The sequence below is a fragment of the Arvicola amphibius genome, chromosome 12 (assembly GCF_903992535.2).
Source record: "Arvicola amphibius chromosome 12, mArvAmp1.2, whole genome shotgun sequence".
Lineage (NCBI taxonomy): Eukaryota > Metazoa > Chordata > Mammalia > Rodentia > Cricetidae > Arvicola > Arvicola amphibius.
Window position 1 is genome coordinate 25076686 of NC_052058.2, and position 21092 is coordinate 25097777.

At 48.7% G+C, this 21092-nt stretch overlaps 2 protein-coding genes across 6 annotated transcripts in view; one reads left to right on the plus strand and one right to left on the minus strand.

Moving 5' to 3' along the window:
- The window catches only part of Nek4 (NIMA related kinase 4), a 50692-nt gene extending 42204 nt beyond the window's left edge, over positions 1-8488 (minus strand). For 2 of the 5 annotated variants that reach the window (XM_038349723.1, XM_038349724.1), the window contains exon 1: positions 3064-3346. In XM_038349723.1, coding sequence (XP_038205651.1) covers positions 3064-3156 — 93 coding nt within the window. In that variant the 5' untranslated portion in view covers positions 3157-3346. Of the gene's footprint in view, positions 1-2264; positions 2421-3063; positions 3347-4358; positions 4527-8342 lie in introns of those variants that run through there. The other 3 variants (XM_038349725.1, XM_038349727.1, XM_038349726.1) reach the window with 3 other exon arrangements.
- Positions 7789-20797, plus strand: Itih1 (inter-alpha-trypsin inhibitor heavy chain 1). The gene is made up of 22 exons (XM_038349722.2): positions 7789-7949; positions 8196-8216; positions 8450-8616; positions 9084-9188; positions 9477-9639; positions 10318-10431; positions 11554-11679; positions 11765-11881; positions 12513-12681; positions 12767-12886; positions 13727-13908; positions 14148-14333; positions 15741-15880; positions 16465-16619; positions 16705-16719; positions 17181-17201; positions 17562-17642; positions 17729-17842; positions 18758-18959; positions 19730-19902; positions 20262-20373; positions 20524-20797. Exons 1-22 carry the CDS (start codon positions 7836-7838, stop codon positions 20651-20653), a joined length of 2727 nt encoding a protein of 908 aa, XP_038205650.1. The 5' UTR covers positions 7789-7835; the 3' UTR covers positions 20654-20797.
- The last annotated feature ends 295 nt before the right edge of the window (positions 20798-21092 follow it).

A 21092-nucleotide genomic window follows, 5' to 3' on the forward strand; every position in this document is an offset into this window, starting at 1 on the left:
AAAAGGGATGGGTTAGAGAAAAGAAAATAGGCGACAGGGACTCACTAGGAAGGAGTGGGCTATAGTGATAATTTATTTGTGTTTTATAAATAAAGCTTGCCTGAAGACCAGAAGGTAAAACTAAGCCACAAGAGGCCAGGCAGTGGTGGCACATACTTTGAGTCCCAGGATTTGGGAGACGGGGCAGAAGGATCTCTGTGAGTTCAAGGCCACCCAGAGCTAACACAAGATCAATGCAGAAACAAATCTAGGTGGTGGTTGCCCATACCTTTAACCTTTAACCCCAGTACTAGGGAGTCACATGCGGGGTGAGACAGAAATGCGTTCTCTTTCAGTCTGAGGATTTATCTTTCTTTCTTTCTTTCTTTCTTTCTTTCTTTCTTTCTTTCTTTCTTTCTTTCTTTCTTCTTTCTTCTTTTTTTTTCTTTCTTTCTTTCTCTCTTTCTCTCTCTCTCTCTCTCTCCCTCTCTCCCTCCCTCCCTCCCTCCCTCCCTCCCTCTCTCTCTCTCTCTCTCTCTCTCTCTCTCTTTCTGATTTTTGGTTTTTTGAGACAAGAGTGTCTCTGAAGCTTTGGAACCTATCCTGGAACTAGCTCTTGTAGACCAGGCTAGCCTCAAATTCACAGAGATCCACCTGCCTCTGCCTCCCAAGTGCTGGGATTAAGGTGTGCGCCACCACTGCCTGGCTGAGTCTGAGGATTTCTTAGAGGTAAGTGCTCTCTAGTGACTTAGCTGCTTTGCTTTTCTGATCTTCAGGTTAAACCCATATATCTGTCTCTGGGTTTTATTAACCATGCTAAATTTGACACCTAATGTTTGGGGTATGAAATCACAAAAAAAGCCACCGACACAGGCCAGAGATACATGTGGGACTCCAGTTCCAGCTATGTTTTCTACCCCCCACCTCCCCGCCCTCCCAAGTCTCTGACAGAATTTGAGATTTTTCTGTTGTAGCCTTCAGACAGCCCCTGAAAACACATGCTTGTTTTCTAACAATCATCTGTGCAATTTCTCAGACAGCCACCTCTCTCTCTCTTTCTCTCTCCACCGAGGGTTGTGGGCTATCCCTGAACCCCTTTCTTGGGCTGCTGCCAAACTAGGTAACTGCCTTCAAAGCCAGTTGGGCTTTTACTGTTCTACACAGCAGCAGTAAGTCTCATATCTGCATCAACATTGTTGGCAGATTTGGTAAGACAATTGGGAATTCTTAAAGGGAGGAATCAGTTAAAAGACAAAGGTTTTCTAAAAAATGGGAAAACCCATTACAATGGAGGGATTTAGGCCTCTGTATGATAATATGCTAAACAGTTTGAAAATGGAACAATTAAATGAAATAACTAATTTAGATTGGATTTATGTAATGTAAATTGCAAACATTATCAGCATTATCATTTTTATCTCATCACTAAAAAAGTTGGTTAATCTAAGTGCTAAGACACAGGCCTTAGAAAAACCTAATAAAACAGATCACAGAGATGTTCAAATCCAGACAGAGCAATTTAATGGAGAGCCAATTTCAGCATTGTATTATAAGAATAGAGAGGAGCATCTTAAAACCTAAAAGGTTGTTTTCAGACAACCAACCTTAGTATATTCAGTAACCTTACAGGAATTGTCAAATGGCAGAGGCTGTTACAGTTAACAGGACTCCTGTGTCAATGTTAGATTTAAGGGATTCAAGGAAGCAATAGTCTCATATGGCATGCATTCACCTTTTGGGAAGCAAATGTTAAACTCATGGTCAGTTTGTAATAGAATTATCCCTAAAGACTGGATAGAATTGGTTAAAGGTGTTTTAGAGCCTAGACCACAATTATAATGGAGTAGCTGTTGAAGACTAGATAGTTACAGTCATAGTTTTCATTGTTTATGAGACTCAGAAAAAAACCACTAAAAATATAAAGTATATAAGGTTGAGAGACATCAAAAGATAATTTTGAATGGTAATGCAAGTTATGATAGAAATTAAATTAGGTATAAGACTTTGGACTCACCAAGGTAGGATAGATATGGAATATTTTCCCTAGATTTGTCAAGTGCAAATGGACTAGATATTGTTGATATATTTATTGCCTGTAGATATTATATATGGTTAGTTATTGTACTTATTGTATATAGTTTTCTTATATTAGTTATAGCCTTTTTAAATTTCATACTAAAAGGGTGAAATGTAGTTATATTTTATTTTTGTTTTATAAATAAAGCTTGCCTGAAGACCAGATAGTAAAACTAAATCACTAGAGGCCAGACAGTGGGGACACATACCTTTAATCCCAGGATTTGGGAGACATAGGCAGATGGATCTCTGTGAGTTCAAGGCTACCCAGGGCTACGCAAGATCAATGTAGAAACAGATCTAGGTGGTGGTGGCTCACACCTTCAATCCCAGTTCTAGGGAGTCACACGCTTTTAATCCAAGCACTGGAGAGGAATATAAAGCGGATGAGACAGGAATTCGTTCTCTTTTAGTCTGAGGATTTCTTAGAGTTAAGAGCGCTCTAGTAGCTTGGCTGCTTTGCTTTCCTGATCTTCAGGTTGAACCCATGTATCTGTCTCTGGACTTTCATTAATTTTGCTACAGTGGCTATTTAGCTAGAAAGAATGGTGTCTTATATTGGGGTAGTACCTACCAATAGAGATGAAGATGCTGGTTTGGTCTAGTGACAGGAATTTAAACAGCGTTAGGAACTTTAAAGATAATTGTCACAAGTCCAGTTTAGGCAGCTGCATGGTTGCTCAAGCTACTCACTGAAATAGGGACCTTTAGAAGCGCTGGTGAAAAGATGAACTGAGCTTCAAGTACAAGAGATGGTGCTTCAGGCAGGAGTGAGGCCTTGAGAACGCATGGCCTCTGCTCTCATGAAATGCTAAGGTGACAGGAGGTTTGCAGATAAAGTACACTATTTAATACCACAGACTAGACAAAGTTTGGCACTATTATAGAGGAAGTTGGGAAGCTGGCCTCGTATCTAAGGTGAGTCCTTGCCCACCACTCGGGTCCTACTATTTTTGAGGTCGCCCACCCCTTCCCTCCACTCCCCCGGCAAGGTCCCAAATCCCCGACCTGCTTGCCGTCGCGCCGATGCTTCACGAGCGTCACCTCCCCGTAACTGCCCCGGCCCACGACCCGCACGTAGCAGTAGGTAGCCTGGGGCATGTTCCCGGAGGTGGCCCACCGTCCGGAAGCTGCGGCAGCGGCGCGAAAAGCCGCAGGAGGCCCCGCTCATGCCCGACAGGAGGTGAGGTCCTCCATAAACGCGGCCCCACAGGGCCAGGAGCTTCAAGGCCCGGCCCACCCGGACGCCGCTACCATAGCAATACAGGCAGTGGAGTCCCGCGCATGCTCAGAGTCGGAAAACTCATCATAGAGCCGACCTAGCCGCAGCTAGAGCGACTCCAAAGCCTCGGGAAGATCTACCATTGAGCTGTCACTGGAGCGGCCAGAGCGGTTCCGCAACCTCGGAGGACCTGCCATAGCGCTTCACCTCCGGGAGGCCACCGCGTCTCAGCTCCTGTGTTTTAGTTCTGCATTTGTTCAGTGGTTTTAAGAGCGTTAAGAGTACGAGTCATTCGTTCTATAAATATTAACCGTCTGGGTGCTTGGCTCACATTGTATTGAAAGAATGGCTGAGTCTAAATTTCACCAATAATGTTTGCCATAATTTTTTTCTTAAATGACAATATTCCTTTTGGTGGATTATAAAATACGTAAGATATTAGTACACATCATCCCTATAAGTTTCAACCTGCTTTATTGAGAACTGCAAAGATCTCTCACAGAATGATTGCAAAACCACTATCCTGAAAATCTTAACAGCTTCGTGCGGCTTCCCTGGGAGCACCAAGACCCCCTTTTAACACCTGTCTGAGAAAGTACAAGGCTGTGAAAACAATCTATTAGCTATTAGCCGACACCTACCTGTCTTGTCAAAGAATTTTCTTTTAAAAAGGAGTAGAATTACTGATTATTCCTCTGTCCCATATATATATATGCATGTGTGTTCTATAAGCCAGGAATGTTTTTCTCCAGGAAAGAACTCCTTTCCTTCCTTCCTTCCTTCCTTCCTTCCTTCCTTCCTTCCTTCCTTCCTTCCTTCCTTCCTTCCTTCCTTCCTTCCTTCCTTCCTTCCTTCCTTCCTTCCTTCCTTCCTTCCTTCCTTCCTTCCTTCCTTCCTTCCTTCCTTCAAATGGAGTCATCAAAAAGTTCAGGCGTCTGTTTCCCAGTTTGTATGGGAAGAGAGAACCTCAACTTCTTTAACTGCCAACTAGCAAATACACTGGTTTAATTGCGTTTATACGGACCAACTATTATTGTTGTTATTATTATGTTACTGTTGAGAGATCTGCCAGAGTACTCACCTTGCAATCCTACTGTTCATTGTTGAGTTTCCAGGCGTGTAACAACAACAGGCTCCCAAACCTTTGGAATTTTTCAGTTTTCTAAGAAGCCTCTTTGCTCACTTCTCTATTTTTCCCTCATCATCCTCGCTCACTTTTCTATTACCCCCTCACTTTCCATTTTGTTGTTGTTGCTGTTTGTGTGTGTGTGTGTGTGTGCTTTAGACAAGATCTCACTATGTAACCCAGGTTAGCCTCGAACTCACAGAGGTGGGCCTGGCTCTGCCCCCTGAGTGTGGAATTAAAGATGTGTGCCACCATGACCAGCCTTCATTCTCTTTTTAAAAGGTCCAGTCACATCTACATAACAGAATGAAGCTCAGCTTTTCCTACAACTATCAATAGTTACTAAATAAAAATCTTTCTCCTCTTCTGTAACTAATGTTTGGCTTTGTTTATCTTTAGCAATATCATTAACTAGAATTCAATATTTATTTATGGTTCCTTTTGTTTAGTTGTCTTATTGAAAGGAAATTAGCATTGCTAAAGTAATGTGCCAATCTTAAATATGTAACTAGATCATTTTGGCAAATGCAATCTCAAATATATTAAGATATAGACAGCTGGGTGGTGGTGGCATATGACTTTAATTCCAGCACTCTGGAGGCAGAGGCAAGCAAATCTCCTTGAGTCTGAGGCCAGCCTGATCTTCGAAGCAAGTTTCAGGACAGCCAGGACTTTACACAGAGAAACCCTGACTTGAAAAACAAAAATGAAAAAACAAAACTCAAAAGATATAGATCAGACTAAACACAGTGGGGCACCCAAGTTTCATCATGGTAGTATCCCAGCTCCTAGCATTGTGCCCAGCCCACCACGGGCTCTTTTCTGCTAGTAAAGGAATGAAGAGCCACAAATGCACAGCAGCATGGAGACCTATCTAGTCCTCCACAAAGGCAGAAAACAGGTCAGCAGGCACCTGACCCAAGGACAATGCCCTTTTCCCAGAAGCTGCCTCTGTGAGACAAAGTCCAAGATGAGCAAACAGATCTACAAGGTCCCCTTCGTCTAGTCAGGGTCACATCCCACCCCAGGTCAAAGAGCAACCTAACGGAAGGACTGCATCCAGTGTGTTGTGGTTTGTTGGGGACAGGGAGGGTTTGCACATAAAAGCCGAGCAACTTCTTGAACAAGCCAGATCTCTGGGGACGCTCCCCTCGGAGACCTCTGCTTTCACGGCCTTTTATCTCAGGGGCACGTCTATCGTTACATGATGGACTTTGGAACCTGGAAGCTAAGGTCAAGTGTGGATGTCCCAGAGACATGTGACTAGAATTTAGAAATTAAAGAACAACCGCGTGAGACTTCCAGAGGCCTCGGCTGTGAAAGGGTGGTGCTCATCTTCGGCTGGGTGGGAGCAGGACAAAGCTGACTTCTGTTTTTCTTTCCAAATTTGGCAAGAAGGTCCAGAGAAATGATGCAATAGGCCTGGAACAATGGTCACCTACTGTGCCTCCCCCAAGCTTCCTGCACAGAACTGTCATTAGTAGCATTGGCACCATCAGAACCACGTGTTTATCTAGGTGTCATGGCACATCTAAGATGCCAACTCTATCTGTGGCCAAAGCATGACTGGTTAAAGAATTTTGGAAGAAAAGCTTCATTGTGCCGGGCGGTGGTGGTGCACGCCTTTAATCCCAGCACTCGGGAGGCAGAGGCAGGCGGATCTCTGTGAGTTCGAGACCAGCCTGGTCTACAAGAGCTAGTTCCAGGACAGGCTTTAAAGCCACAGAGAAACCCTGTCTCAAAAAACAAAACAAAACAAAAAAAAAAAAAAAAAGAAAGCTTCATTAAGTTTAGAAATCTGAGGACTGGAGAGATGGTTCAGAGGTTAAGAGCACTGGCTGCTCTTTCAGAGGACCTGGGTCCAATTTCCAACACATGGCAACTCACAAGTGTCTGTAACTCCAGTTCCAGGGGATCCAACACCTTCACACAAACATGTATGCAAGCAAAGCACCAATGCACATTAAAAACACGGAGCTCAGAAATCCAGAGCTGCAGCTGAGTGGCAGTGGTGGCGTACATCTTAAATCCCAGCACTCAGGAGGCAGAGGTAAGTGAGTTCAAGACCAGCCTGGTCTACAGAGTGAGTGCCAGGACAGCTAAGGCTATACGGAGAAACCCTGTCTCCAAAAAATAAAATAAAATAAAATAAAAAAGGAAGGAAGGGGCAGGGAGAGAGAGATAGCTCAGCAGTTAAGAGCTCTGACTGCTCTTCCAGAGGACCTGGGTTCAATTCCCAGCACACACATGGCAGCTCACAACCATCTGTAAGTCCAGTTCCAGGGTATCTGACAACCTCACACAGACATACATCCAGGCAAAACACCAATGCTCATAAAATAAATAAGGTCAGCTTATGAGACGGGTGCTGCCTGGTGCTTGTGCCAGAAGGAGCTGAAGCATTTGAAGGCTTCACAATCCTCCTTGACTGAGTTCAGAGATATACACAACAGCAGTGTAGAGTCTGGCAGGGGCTTTCCAGAGTCCTGAGCTGCCAGTCTCATAAGAAGAAAGCTTTAACTGCCATGGTTTTCAAATACATTAATTTTATATATGTGCACATATGAGTGTATGCCATGTATGTGCAGGTACCCACAGAAACCAGAGGAGGGTGGCAATTCCCTGTAGTCAGAGTTACAGGGGATTGCAAATCATCCAACAAAGCTGCTGGAAACCAAACTTGAATCCTCTGGAAGAGAGCACACACTCTTACTGCTGATCCATCTCTCAGCACACACCATCCCTCCTTACTATAGACACACCGCCCCTCCTTACTATAGACAAGGTCTCATAACCTAGGCTGGCTTCGAACCCCCTATGTAACCAAGGCTTTCTTTGAACTCCTCATCTTCCTGACTCCACCTCCCTAGTGTTAGTACTATAGGCGTGCATCACCAATCTCTCTGTCTCTGTCTCTGTCTCTGTCTCTCTCTCTCTCTCTCTCTCGTGTGTGTGTGTGTGCATGCTACAACACACATATGGAAGTCAGACCACAACTTGAGGGAATTAGTTCTCTGCTTCAATCCCATGGGTTTCAGGATCAACCATGTGGTCAGGCTTGGAGGTAAGTTCCTTATTTCCCTGATCCTGCAATTATTTACAACTTTGCTTAACACGTTTATTTCTCTCTCTCTCTCTCTCTCTCTCTCTCTCTCTATATATATATATATATATATATATATATATATATATATACACACACACACACACACACACACACACACATATATAGTGCTGGGAATTAAATCCAGAGTGTTGTGCATGCTAGACAAGCCACCTACCCCTGAGCTACAGACCTAGCTCATTGCCAAGTTTTGATTCCCTAAATCCTGCTATTTGCCTCTGCCGTGTCTAATGTTTAATCTAGGTTTGTCCAGCACAGTATTGATTAATGCCCTGAGGAGAGTGACGGGAGCCGAATGCCTGGAGACCATGGATGGAGCCATGGGGCTTCGGGTGCTGCTGTACGTGTGCCTGGTGTCCCTCCTCACTCTGCACACCATGCCTGCTTTGGGTTTGGCCACAGGCAGACCCAGGGGCAGCGAGGTATGTGACTAAGCCCTTAGGCATAGACAGGCAGTTGTTCCTGCATGAGGCCCTGGAGCTGCAGAAGATCCTACTCAGGGACCTGGGCCACCCCCACCCACCAGCTCATTTCTACCTGAAGAGGTTACCTCCCAACAGGAGGAGGGAGGTGGAGTAGCAAACACAGACCCTGTTCCCACCCCATAACAGATGGGCCATGGTCCCTGAGCGTTTCCACTCACACTCACCCGTGGTCTTGTTTTGCAGAAACGACAGGCTGTGGATACAGTAAGTGAAAGTCTTGGCGAAGGGTCTGAGAAGGAGCCCTTATTATAGGTTTGCTTTCTTCCACCCAGTCAGTGCCATAGGCAGGGGCTTCCCATCCCCTGAAATGTGACATTGTTTGTACCTCACCTCATTTCTCTAGCAGAGGGGTTCTCTTTGGGAGGTCTGGTGTATTCCTCTGGAATTTAAACATTTTTGTTCTAGAGTGGGCATAATCCCCCAATTTTTTACTTCAGACAGTTGATGGTGTGTCCGTCAGGAGCTTGAAAGTCAACTGTAAAGTCACCTCTCGCTTTGCCCACTACGTCATCACCAGCCAAGTGGTCAACAGTGCTGATGAAGCCAGGGAAGTGGCCTTTGATGTGGAAATCCCCAAGACAGCCTTCATCAGTGACTTTGCCATGTGCGTGATGCCCTCTCCGACTTCTCCACCCTAGTCCACTTACCTGTTCAGCCTGAGGCCAGCGTGGCCAGCTCTCACTTCTAGTCATGGCCAGGCCCAGCTTAGAGGTTCAGGAGGGAAGAGGCCCATTAGCATTCTCAACTCCTACCTTACACAGAAAATTAGGGCCTCCGACTGCTTCTTTTCAGCTTTTGGCTAAAGAAGCAAAGCCAGCATCTAATCTTAGTTCTGTGAACATGGTGGTGTTACCTGCTTTTCTCATGGGCCCTCTGAGCAGTGGACATTAGAAGCAGAAGACAGTAGATACCCCTTTTCAAGGAGTCCTGTGGACAGAGTCTTCTTAGGCTTAGCTCACTTCCAATATAAAGAGCAACCTAGGCAGCGAAGGGGCCACCACCACCGAGGCAAAGGACAACCTAGGCAGTGAAGGCGGTCACCGTCACCGAGGACTTTTCCCTTTTGTGCAGCACAGCAGATGGGAATGCGTTCATCGGGGACATAAAGGACAAAGTGAGTGCTTGGAAGCAGTACCGGAAAGCAGCCATTTCAGGGGAGAATGCTGGCCTCGTCAGGTAAGTTTCAGGCCTTCCCAGGCTGTCCCTTCTGCCCAGCCAGGACAGAGCCAACAGCTGCAAGGTGTCTAAACTGGCATCTGAGGAAGAATGGGTACGCTTGGTCTTTTTGTATCTTGTAGAGAAATAGGCATCATTCTTGAGCTCCGGCCTTGACCATCCAGTTGAGATAATCTTAGGGACAGCATGATAATAAGAGAAACCGGTTCTGAGGGCGATGCTCTAGGTGCCAAGGATGCTCATGCCAACCTGTTGTCTGCCTGTTGTTGCCTCTGCTGACACGTCCAGAGCCTCGGGCAGAAATATGGAACAGTTCACCATCCACATGACCATTGGAGCCCACAGTAAGGCCACGTTTCAGCTCACCTATGAAGAGGTGCTAAAGCGGAGACTCACGCAATATGACATTGTCATCAAAGTCAGGCCCAAGCAGCTGGTGCAACATTTTGAGGTAGTTTGCAGGTCCTTGGGAAGGACTTCCCCCCCTCTCTCTGTCTCTCTCTCTGTCTCTCTCTGTCTCTCTCTCTGTCTCTCTCACCCTTTCTCTCCCTCTCTGTCTCTCTCTGTCTCTGACTCTCTCTGTCTCTGACTCTCTCTGTCTCTCTGTCTCTGTCTCTCTGTCTCTGTCTCTCTGTCTCTGTCTCTGTCTCTCTCTCTGTATCTGTCTCTCTCTCTCTCGCTCGCTCGCTCGCTCGCTCGCTCACTTGCTCCCAACACTGGTCCAGCCCTTCCATGTTTCCCCAGGCCTGAAAACACAGGGGCTGAGCTTGACTCCTCAGGGTGACCTCCCGTGGGTTTTTTTATGGGCAAGAAGCTCCCTGAATCTCCCACCTTTCTCCTCATCCATGAACCCTCAGCTTATGTATCTGCTAAATGAGGGTATTCCTGCATTTCCCAGGACTACCACCACTGAAGACCCAGTTATGTGTAAACCAACTTGAGGGAGCGAGTTGAAGGGTTCAGGCATGAACATCTTTCTGCCATTCTGGACTGCCTATGATGAGCCAGGCTCTGCAAAAGGCTGGGTGGGGCCTACACACACACAGGAAGGCAGGTCCACAGAGCTCTTGGCTGAAATATGGTGCTAGTTCAAATGGGCCTTAGCATAGAATTGATTTCCATGGTGCAGATCGATGTGGACATCTTTGAGCCCCAAGGGATCAGCAAGCTGGATGCTCAGGCCTCCTTCCTCAGCAAGGAACTTGCTGCTCAAACCATCAAGAAGTCTTTCTCAGGGAAAAAGGTATGTGTCATATCAGGGAATGCACCCTTAGGGATAGTCTGGTTTAGCCCAGCCCTTATAAAATATCCAGGCAGGATTGCTAAGCTGTCATGGTGAGTTATTAGCCAGAATCTCCATCCACTGCAGCAAACACCTGAAAGAAACAGTGTCAAGGAACAGGTATTTATTTTGGCTCATGGTCTCTGAGGTCTCAATCAATCATGAGTTTGTTCTACTGTTTCTGGGACAGTGAGGGAACACCATGGCAGGAGTGCATGTAGGAATAGAGGTTGTACCTATAGAATATAGAATAGAGCATCCAGAAAAGAGAGAGAGAGAGAGAGAGAGAGAGAGAGAGAGAGAGAGAGAGAGAGAGAGAGAAATACCCAAAGGGCCATGGCAAAAATCACTTTCACTGGCACCTCTCCAGAGACTAACTTTCTTTAATCTAGACCAATGGTCTATTCAATGTTTTCTTAGTTCTTAGTTCTGTCTTGTTTTTGCTTTGGTTTGTTTTTGGTTTTGTTTTGAGACAGGATTACTTACTCTGTGCACCCCTGGCTGTCCTGGAACTCACTATATAGATCAGATTGCCCTCAAACTCAGAAGTCTGCTTGCCTCTGCCTCCAGAGTGCTGGGATTTAAGGTGTGCACCTACCACCGCCAGTTTACTTTTTGTTTTTAAAGAGAGTATCTCACTATATCAGTATGTAGCCCAGGCTGGTACTGAACTGGAGATCCTGTGGCCTCAGCCACTTGAGTGCTGGGATTATAAGCATTACTACCATGGTGTCTTATAGCCTTGCTAGCCCCACAGTTTGAGATGACTGCTATCTTTTACACTATAATATTTCTGTTATTTTATTCCTGCTTTTATTCCCTAAGTACTGATGGTTATTGCAGAAATCCCAATGGTTCAGAAACATAAAAGCAAAGGAATAGGTCTTTTCTCTTACCACAGACAAGTGTGCACACTCAGAACCTAGGTGACTAGGCTTAACTCATTCAGGCATATACACACACACCCACACACCCACACACACACCCCATGCATACATGCACATACAAACCTTAAGTTGTTTTGCAGACAATCTATTTGCAGCTATACAGACCCCTGGTCCCTTACGCTTTCTTTGCTTTCAGGGTCACGTGCTTTTCCGCCCTACTGTGAGCCAGCAGCAGTCCTGCCCCACATGCTCTTCATCCCTGCTGAATGGAGACTTCAAGGTGACCTACGATGTCAACCGGGACAAGCTCTGTGACCTCTTGGTAAGCCTACGGCTCATGGCCCAAACCTGAGAGAACAGGGAAAGGTGCTTAGGAGAGAGGCCTTTCTGGGTCTTTTCTGTTCTAGGTGGCCAGCAATTACTTTGCACACTTCTTTGCACCCAAAAACCTGACCAACATGAGCAAGAACCTGGTTTTTGTGATTGACATCAGTGGCTCCATGGAAGGCCAGAAAGTGAAGCAGGTAAGTGGTGGCTTTGCCTGACTCTCCCAGCAGGAGCTCCTCTGGCTCATCTTGTCCTGAAGGTTTGACTGCCAAAGGTGTTTGGTACTTGTGCTGATGGGCAGAGACAAGGGGATGTAACTGGAAATCCCTACTCTGGAATCAGCCGGTTTCCTCACTGCAGATGTAGGCGAGCGTAGCTCTTCTGTCCAGTTCTGAGGCAGAGGATAATGGTGCCCATGGGTCATGGAGTTTCCCATGGAGAAGTGCTCAGTAGAGAAAGCCTGTGCCCTGAAAATGCTGGGGATGACAAATGATCTATGGCCTGGCTTTCAGTGCTTTGCTCAATGGGTGGTGAAGCCATGGCTGCACAGGACAAGCTCAAGAAAAACAGCTCTGTTAGGAGGTGGGGGCTCTCTATCGATCCTGCTCCGCCCAAATTCCTAGTCATTTCTTCTCCCCATACTTGATCCAGTTTCCTTCTTTGTGCCCCTCGAACATCCCAAGTCCCAGCAGCAGGCTACTTTCTTGGGTCAGACTGTCCCTCTGCTTGTCCGCTGTGGATTCCACAGTGGCTACCTGGGCCCCCGGAAGGAGCTATCCTTCAGTCACCCAGGGGCTATGTCCCTCCTCTGACTTCCTGTCCTTGCAGACCAAGGAGGCACTCCTTAAGATCCTGGGGGACGTGAAGCCAGGGGACAACTTTGATCTGGTCCTCTTTGGGTCTCAAGTGCAATCCTGGAAAGGCTCACTGGTACCCGCATCTGAGGCCAATCTGCGAGCTGCTCAGGATTTCGTGCGGCGCTTCTCTCTGGCTGGAGGTAAGGGACAGGTTCTCAGAATACCCTGGTATCACTTCTGTTTCCTTGGGATATGGGTGTACACTGGCCCGATTCTTCTTTATAGCCACAAACCTGAATGGAGGCTTGCTCCGAGGAATTGAGATCTTAAACAAAGGAAGTCACCCAGATCTCAGCAGCCCAGCCTCAATCCTTATCATGTTGACAGATGGAGAACCCACTGAAGGTGAGTTCCTCAAGGGCTGCCCTGGAAGGTGGTGAAAACGCTACCAGAAATGAACAATTTGTCTGTTGGAGAGTCCACCAGGGCAGAGGCTCAGGGCAAAGTCAAATGCTGGTCTGAAAACTGTTCAGACTACAGCATCTGTGGGAGCTCTGAGGTGAACCTCTGCCCTGTGAGTTGGTAACAGCAAGTGTTTCTATCTGGTGCTTGGATGCTTAGCGACCTTATGATGGGCAGGATTTATAGGCTGTTTCATTAGGCCATTTATTCAGTACCTATTTTGTGGCAAGTCTAGGACAAAGGGCTGGAGGAGACACCAAGAGAAAGAGATGTGTCTCTGCCCTCAAGCTGGTAGAGAATCTGTGGTGGAGAATCTCTGCCTCAGAAGCTAGAAGAGCAGGGTGTCACAGGGCTATGGAATTCCTGACAAGGGGCACCTGGTCCAGGTGAAGTCTGGGAAGTCCTCTTGGAAGAATAAAGCCCTGGGTTTGAAGGATGCGAAGGAGCGGCATGGGATCTTGGCAGGGCCTGCCTAGGAAAGAGGACGTGTGCAGAATGAAAAGTGAGAGTGGAAGGACTGGTGGGGCTTCACAGGCCATGATAAGGAGCCGTGGGAGAGTCTGAGCGGCATTGCATCTGCCTGGGATGGGTCCACGTGGGTTGTGTCCACGTGGTTGGGTCGGGCCTTCAGTGGGCTGTTTCCAGCTGTTGGGGTTGTCCTGTGATGCCTTCAGTTGCCAATGGGGACTAGAGTTGATCTGGAATGGGAACCTTCAAAGGCTTCTAAGGCCCCCTTATGCCTGAGATCCTGCATCCCATCACTGCCTGGATGTGTGGCTGCAGGGGAGACGGACCGTTCCCAGATCCTCAAGAATGTACGCAACGCTATCCGGGGCAGGTTCCCACTCTACAACCTTGGCTTTGGCCACGACCTGGACTTTAACTTCCTGGAGGTCATGTCCATGGAGAACAACGGATGGGCCCAGAGAATTTTTGAGGACCACGATGCCACCCAGCAACTACAGGTCTCCCCACCCCTCCCACACCCCATCATCAACATATCACGGGGTCTTTGTGGTCATTTGTCTACCAGCCTAGAGACGATAGATATCCAGAGTTGAAACCAATTGTATGACCTTAAGCAGTTACTTAACCCACCCCCCCCCCAGCCTAGATTCCACCTCCAAAGTGCGACATTAACATTCTGCTTTCTGAGTAGTCTTCCTAAGAGGTTCCCAGGTACTCACACTCCCTATCTCTGCAGGGCTTCTACAATCAAGTAGCCAACCCTCTCCTGACAGATGTGGAGCTGCAGTATCCCCAGGATGCTGTCTTGGCTCTAACTCAGCACCGACATAAACAGTACTATGATGGCTCCGAGATTGTGGTGGCTGGACGCATTGCTGACCAAAAACTGAGCACCTTTAAGGCTGATGTCCGGGCTCGTGGGGTAAATGGCGGGCTGTCGGGGGTAAATGTCGGGCTGACTAGGCAGTGTTTAGACACTCCCAGCTCACACGGTTCCCCACCCCTGACCATCCCAAGGGCCTCTCTTTCCCCATGGTAGGGTCTTCCTCCCAGGGGAGGATAAATATATTCAGGTCTAGGGACTGGACAGACTGGACTGGAACCAGCGTGGCCTTAATTAGTGTGATCCCTTGGCTTAGTAGAATCACTCAATCCTATTGATTGATCACTCCTCACATCGCCTCCCCCAACCCCACCCCCCACCCCAAGCATGAGAGAATGCTTCTCACTAGGTCTCATTTCCTGGACAACCTGACCCAGTGTCATGATGCAGTGAATGAAGCAACCACATGGACATGTATGGAAGGTTCCACCCTACAGGGCACGAATTCAACCCACAGTGGGGTTGAGGGCTTAGAATTTAGGCCTGGGGGAGAAGAAAGCTAGCTAGAATCTAGCCTTGCCCTGTCTGGCTTTCTAGATTGTACTTTTCCTGTACCACTGAGGTAGTACTGCCCTTGAGTGCATGTGTATGTGTTGGGGTCAATGGAATAATCTGTAGAGTACAAGGTGCAGACCTTGATACAAAGAATGTCTTATCCCAAGACTTTGTTATTGGAGCTGGGAATCACAATACATGCCTATGGTCTAGTTATGGGAAGTTGACCAGGGAAGCCCAGCTGGCACTCTGTGACCCTTGGGAGAAGTGAAAAGCAAAAACAGCAGGTATTTGTTGGCCTCTGCCAGAAAGAGTAAATAACTTCATGAGGTCAGACCTGGGCTTCATGTCCCACTGAATCTGAGGCCTAGGCCAAGCCTGACTCACAAGGGAGGTTAGCCAACATCTACGAATGAATGGATGGATGGATGGATGGATGGATGGGTGGGTGGGTGGGTGGATGGATGGATGGGTGTGTGGGTGGATGGGTGGGTAGATGAGTGAGTGGGTGGATGGGTGGATGGATGAGTGAGTGGATGGGTGGATGAGTGGATGGGTGGATGAGTGGGTGGGTGGGTAGGTGGGTGGATGGGTGGATAGGTGGGTGGGTGGGTGGGCAGGCATGTGGGTGGGTAGGTGGTGGATGGATGGGTGGGTGAGCAGGTAGGTGGGTGTGTAAGTGGATGAGTGGATGGGTGGGTGGGTGGATGGATGGATGAGTGGGTGAGTAGGTGGGTGGGTTGGTGGGTGGATGGATGGATGGATGGATGGGTGGGCAGGCGGGTGGGTGTGTAAGTGGATGGATGGATGGGGATGAAATCAGATTCAGAGAGATGATGATACTGAGAATGAAGAAGCAGGGACCGGATGAGGGTGCTTGCCCCAGCCTCAGTCACCATCCAGGGCTTATACGGTCATGACTTATGGCCTTTCTCCCCCTTTAACTCTCAGGAGAGGCAAGAATTCAAAGCAACCTGCCTAGTGGACGAGGAGGAGATGAAGAAACTGCTCCGAGAGCGTGGCCATATGCTAGAGAATCATGTGGAGCGGCTCTGGGCCTACCTTACCATCCAGGAGCTGCTGGCTAAACGGTAGGGCCCCGGTGGTTGCCACGAGTGGACAAGTTCGCCCTTGTTCCTGGAAGACAGAGAATGGTGGCTCTGAGACTGCAGGCTGTGAGGGAATCAGGGGTCCTTTCCCTCTCTGTTTTCCTCACTTCTAGTGTGGGTCTTCCACCTGGGTAGGGATTCTGTGATGAGGACAGCCATTTCCCCATTGAGTTGCCTCAGAGGAGGCTGCCATGTTAGGGGGATGTTTTGTCTAGACATACTCATTGACGCCTCACCATCTGTGAGGGAGTTCCTTAATTATTTCTACTTAATGGGAGAGCACTACAAAGCTCAGAGAGGTAGGTTACCACGGTCTTACAGCAGCCATGCTATGTAGTTCTGAGGCATGTACCTCGACCCTGCCAAATATCCAGGTCTTCAGCACCAGAAATCCTGTAACCATGTGGCCTCCCTAAGGTCCAGCCGTTGTGGAGGGCTCTGTGAGTGCTTGAATGTTTGTTGAGTGTGTGAAAAAGAGAACAGACGGGCAGGAAGCCGAAGGAAGGATGCACGCCCATCATTACCTGTGTAGAGGTCTTGGAGGCAAGTACATGTCTTCCACACAGGATGAAGATGGAAGGGGCAGAGAGGGCCAACCTGTCATCCCAGATCCTGAAGATGTCCCTGGACTATCAGTTTGTAACACCACTGACCTCTATGACGATCAGAGGCCTGACAGACCGGGATGGACTGGAGCCGACCATTGACAAGACCCCAGAGGGTACAGGCATAGGGGTCTGTGGTCAAGAAGGTTACGCGCCAAAATCCTCCTGGGAGTTAATTCTTTTCTTCTTCCCTTTTTTCAGATTCTCAGCCTTTAGGTGAGTTGTTGGCCAGTTGATTTAGCAGGGCTTCAAGTGGCTGGGAAGTGACACGCATGTACCCCCAAGCACAAAACTTATTGTTCCTGCATCCTCCCTGGTCCCACCCTCTCCTGGGCTTCTTCCTTTCACCAAGGGGCCCTGCTACCTTCAATACAAGTTCAGAGCTGCATCCTTCATGCTTCATGAGTCTCTGTCATCTAGAACCTTCCCCAGCCTTCCCTCAGGTCTCCATCGAGCCCCTCGGCCCAATGTGTGTGTGTGTGTGTGTGTGTGTGTGTGTGTGTGTGTGTGTGCGTGTCTGGAGGTAGGGGACATTTGGGAGGCCCCCTCAACCTCAGCAGGGCTGAGTCTAGACCAGTTCATCTTGGCCTGATGTATACTTGTGAACTGAGCTGCAGGCCCTGGGGGCGGGGTGGATGTCAGAGTAACATTGTGTGTGTTTTCCTTGTCTCCTGCAGAGATGGTGGGACCCAGAAGGAGTAAGTAGCAGCCATCTTGGGGACTCCCTTCTCTCTTCTCTCCCTACTTACCTTGCTGGCCCCCAACTCTGACCAAAATCCTGGTTATGGCCCACCCTTGTTCCCTTCATGGCCTCACTGAAAATCCTTAAGACATTCCCCATTGTAGGCCTAGCTTCCCTAACCTAGGTTCCAACTGAAGAAGACAGAGGGGGTTCAGGCCATCTCACAGGACCAAACTTCTGTCCCCACACCCTGAGAGGCGTGGCGTGTTTGTGAGGCTTCAGTGTCCCCATTGTCTGTCACTTCAGGCCAGTTGTGTGGATAGGGGTGTCTCTGCCAGCCCGCCCCCTCTTAATTCCATTTATTCTCAACCCCCAGCATTTGTGCTGTCTGCCACACAGCCGTCTCCTACAGTCCACAGTCCATTAGTCTCAAGACTGCCAAGCCGTGTGACAGGTGGTGAGTCCTGGGAGGGTCTGAGGGACTCCCCCAGCAGCCCCGACAGACCAACAGCCAATGCAATGGACTCCATGCTGTCTTCCCAGTGGACACAGACCCACACTTCATCATCTATGTGCCCCAGAAAGAAGACAGCCTGTGCTTCAACATCAATGAGGAACCTGGTGTGATCCTGAGCCTGGTGCGGGACCCTGACACAGGTGTGGTGGGGATGTGCTCGTTGCCAGGTGGGGGCAGAGCCAGCACACCTCGACTCTCCCCATTTGAAAAGAAACTACTAGGGTTGCCTTCACTGTCTACCGCCTTGCACATCATCCACTCGGCAGGCACCTCCTGCCTTCCTCTGATTCCGTTGTCCTGACTGCACCCTACCTAAGGTTTGAGGGTGCGATTCATACACAGGACCTATAGCCAGGCCAGCCTCATACTTAGTCTAATGCTCACGCCTTGCTCTCTTGACATCCTTAGGCATTTTTAACAAGGAGCCCCTTATTTCTGTCTCATATCAAGGTCTGAGCACCACACAGACCCTGCCGCACCTTTCCTACAAGTATGACTATTCAGAACCCCAAAGCACCTCTCTACGATGGCTATAGTAGGGAAGGCTTTCCTGACCCCATCCCTCATCCAGCCAGCCAACTCCATGTCTGTTGAGCATTGACTGGGGCTGGGGTGCAGTGAGAACAGGGCTGTCCTGAGCCCCTCCAGGAACATAGGGAAGGGAGAAAACCATAGAAGATCAGAAGATCTTCTTCTTGGATGTCAACTTTGGAGCATGAGGTCCACTTAGGGTCAGTGAGGATGGCTGCTCAGGGCCTGGCAGATGCATTTTCAGACATCCCACGAGACTGTCTCTGTGTGAGAGGGAGGAGGCCCGCTCCTGCCCTCAAAGAGCCAGAGTCCAAAAGAGAAAGCTGAGTATGGGATGTCTGGTTGTTCCAGAGTGGGTTGGAGGGAACATAGAAGACTCACAGGAGGTCTTGAGAGTAGGGCCAGTCCTGAAGGCGAGACCCTTAAAGATGGCATTGCCTGTGGCATCTAGGGGACCTCCTGGAAAGGGAAGGTGGCATGAGCAGCATCCCATGTTGACTGGATGGCTTCTCACCCCTCTGCAGGCTTCTCGGTGAACGCGCAGCTCATTGGGAACAAGGCCAGCAGCCCTGGGCAGCATCAGGGCACATATTTTGGGAGACTTGGGATCTCGAATCCTGCATCAGACTTTCAGCTGGAGGTGACTCCTCAGAACATCACACTGAACCCCAGCTTTGGGGGGCCTGTGTTCTCCTGGAGGGACCAGGCTATGCTACAAAAGGATGGGTAAGCAGGCCTGCTCTGGGCAGGAGGGAAGACACATGCCACGGCATGGGGTCAAGGTCCAAAGCTGTAGCCTCAGTTCTGCTGCCCAAGACTTCAGGGCCCACATTTTACAGCAGTGTGACCAAGTGATGCCCACGTGCGCATGGCCAGACTCCAAATCATCCACTGTCCGTTTTTCTTTATTCCTGGGCATGAGCTTTGGGACTGGAACCTTGAATCTCACCCCCATCTCCACCAAGCAAAGCCAGCCCCAAGCTGAGACAAAGGCCACTCCTTCCCCACAGCCCTCCTGCTTGCTTACTGCACTGAATTCAAGACCTCTGGTCTTCCTTTTGGGCACCTGTCATGTCTATTCCTCCCTTCACTCATTCAGTTATCCAGCTAGCTCTTTGAGACACCAGCATAGCTACAGGAAGAGGTGTCCTGAGAACAGGTGGGCGGTTCAGGCAATGAGTGGAAGTCATGGGATTCACACTCAGGTGTCCACCGATTGCTAGCTACATAACTCCAGGAAAGTTACTTAACCCCTCTGAACCTTGGCCCTTCCATGGGGTCAGAGTGGAACAACAGAGTGATTCGGTTTACTCAGAGGACTTGGCTTAGGGCCTGGTACATTTGAAGCCATACAGGATAGAGAGACTTATGGGAAAGAACAAATAGCACCCAGACCTCACAGCATGAGGGTCATGGGGGGGATGGTTGGACTATCTGGGTCCCAGAGGATGAGGGCAGCTGATCCTGTGCTGACTGACGTCAACCTGGTCTTGCAGGGTCGTGGTGAGCATCAATAAGAAGAGGAGCCTGGTGGTGTCTGTGGAAGACAGAGCTACCTTTGAGATTGTCCTGCACCGGACGTGGAAGGGGAGTGCCGTCCACCAGGACTTTCTGGGGTTCTATGTGCTGGATAGCTCCCATATGTCAGCCCGGACGCAGGGACTTCTGGGTATGATTGGCTGGGCTGTGAGTTGGTGTTCTGCAGCCAGTGTGTCTCAGGGGACCCAGAGCTCGAGGACAGGCCAATCTCCAACATAATCCTTTAGGACCCAGTGCTTGCGGGCCTTGTCCCTCTTAAAGATGGTGATCGAATGCAGAGCGAGAGGAAAGCTAGGTGGGCCTGGGAATGAGTGGGAGAAATACTCAATTCACAAAAAGGGCGGAGGGCTCCAGGGACCTTATAAGAGTCAGGTCATTGGTCACCAGATTTCTGTGACATTTCTGTTACCCCGGCTCCCTGTGAGGCACTTGCCTCTCAGGCTCTTCTCCCCTTCATGGGTAACCGTGGCCTCCAATGTGCCTCCACAGGGCAATTCTTCTACCCTCTGGATTTTGAAGTGTCTGACATCCGCCTGGGCTCTGACCCTACAAAGTCAGATGCCACTATGGTAGTGAAGAATAGGCAGCTGACTGTCACCAGGTGAGTGGCTTGATGTCTAAGGCTTCTGCTCTTGCCTGAGTTTTGTCCCCTATCATAAGTCTGTGTCATCCTCCTGGTGTCATGTGGGTAAGGTGAGGGGCAGCCTTGCCAGGTCAAAAGAAAGATCCCAGCTATATTGTCTGTATCCAGAGGCTTACAAAAAGACTACAGCAAGGACACCAGACATGGAACAGAAGTGTCTTGCTGGTTCGTCCACAACAATGGAGCCGGACTAATTGATGGCGTTCACACTGACTATATTGTCCCTGACATCTTCTGAACCCTCCAGCTAGCAATCAGTCCTTACCTGAAACCTCATCTGAGGAGGGAGAGGAGAGCATCGAATCAGCTCCACCTTCCTGAGCGCACTGGTTCTTGTGTCAAGACATCCTGTAATTTCATTAAAGAGAAGCTGTGTACAGTGCAGAGTTGGCTGCCTTTGGGGAATGAGGGAACAGGGGAATAGTTCAAGACTACACCAGACCCAGAGATGGGCAAAGAATGCATGTAGCATGAATAATAAAAACTTGGAGACAAATATTGGGGTTCAACTTGAAGAACAGAAAAGCAAAGCAGCCAAACCACTAGAGAGCTCTTACCTCTAAGACTTAAAAAGAGCAAATTCCTTTCTCATCCTGTTTTACATTCCTCTCTAGTGCTGGGATTAAAGGCGTACCCCACTACTGCCCAGCCTCTATGGCTAACTAGTGTGGCTGCTG

What these genes read in the sequence shown, in the direction of transcription:
- Itih1 (XM_038349722.2), top strand. Translation starts at nt 7,836, where the DNA reads ATGGATGGAGCCATGGGGCTTCGGGTGCTGCTGTACGTGTGCCTGGTG. An exon ending in ATGCCACCCAGCAACTACAG is followed by an intron (nt 13,909 to 14,147) that starts GTCTCCCCACCC and finishes CTATCTCTGCAG; the next exon opens with GGCTTCTACAATCAAGTAGC. An exon ending in CTGATGTCCGGGCTCGTGGG is followed by an intron (nt 14,334 to 15,740) that starts GTAAATGGCGGG and finishes TTTAACTCTCAG; the next exon opens with GAGAGGCAAGAATTCAAAGC.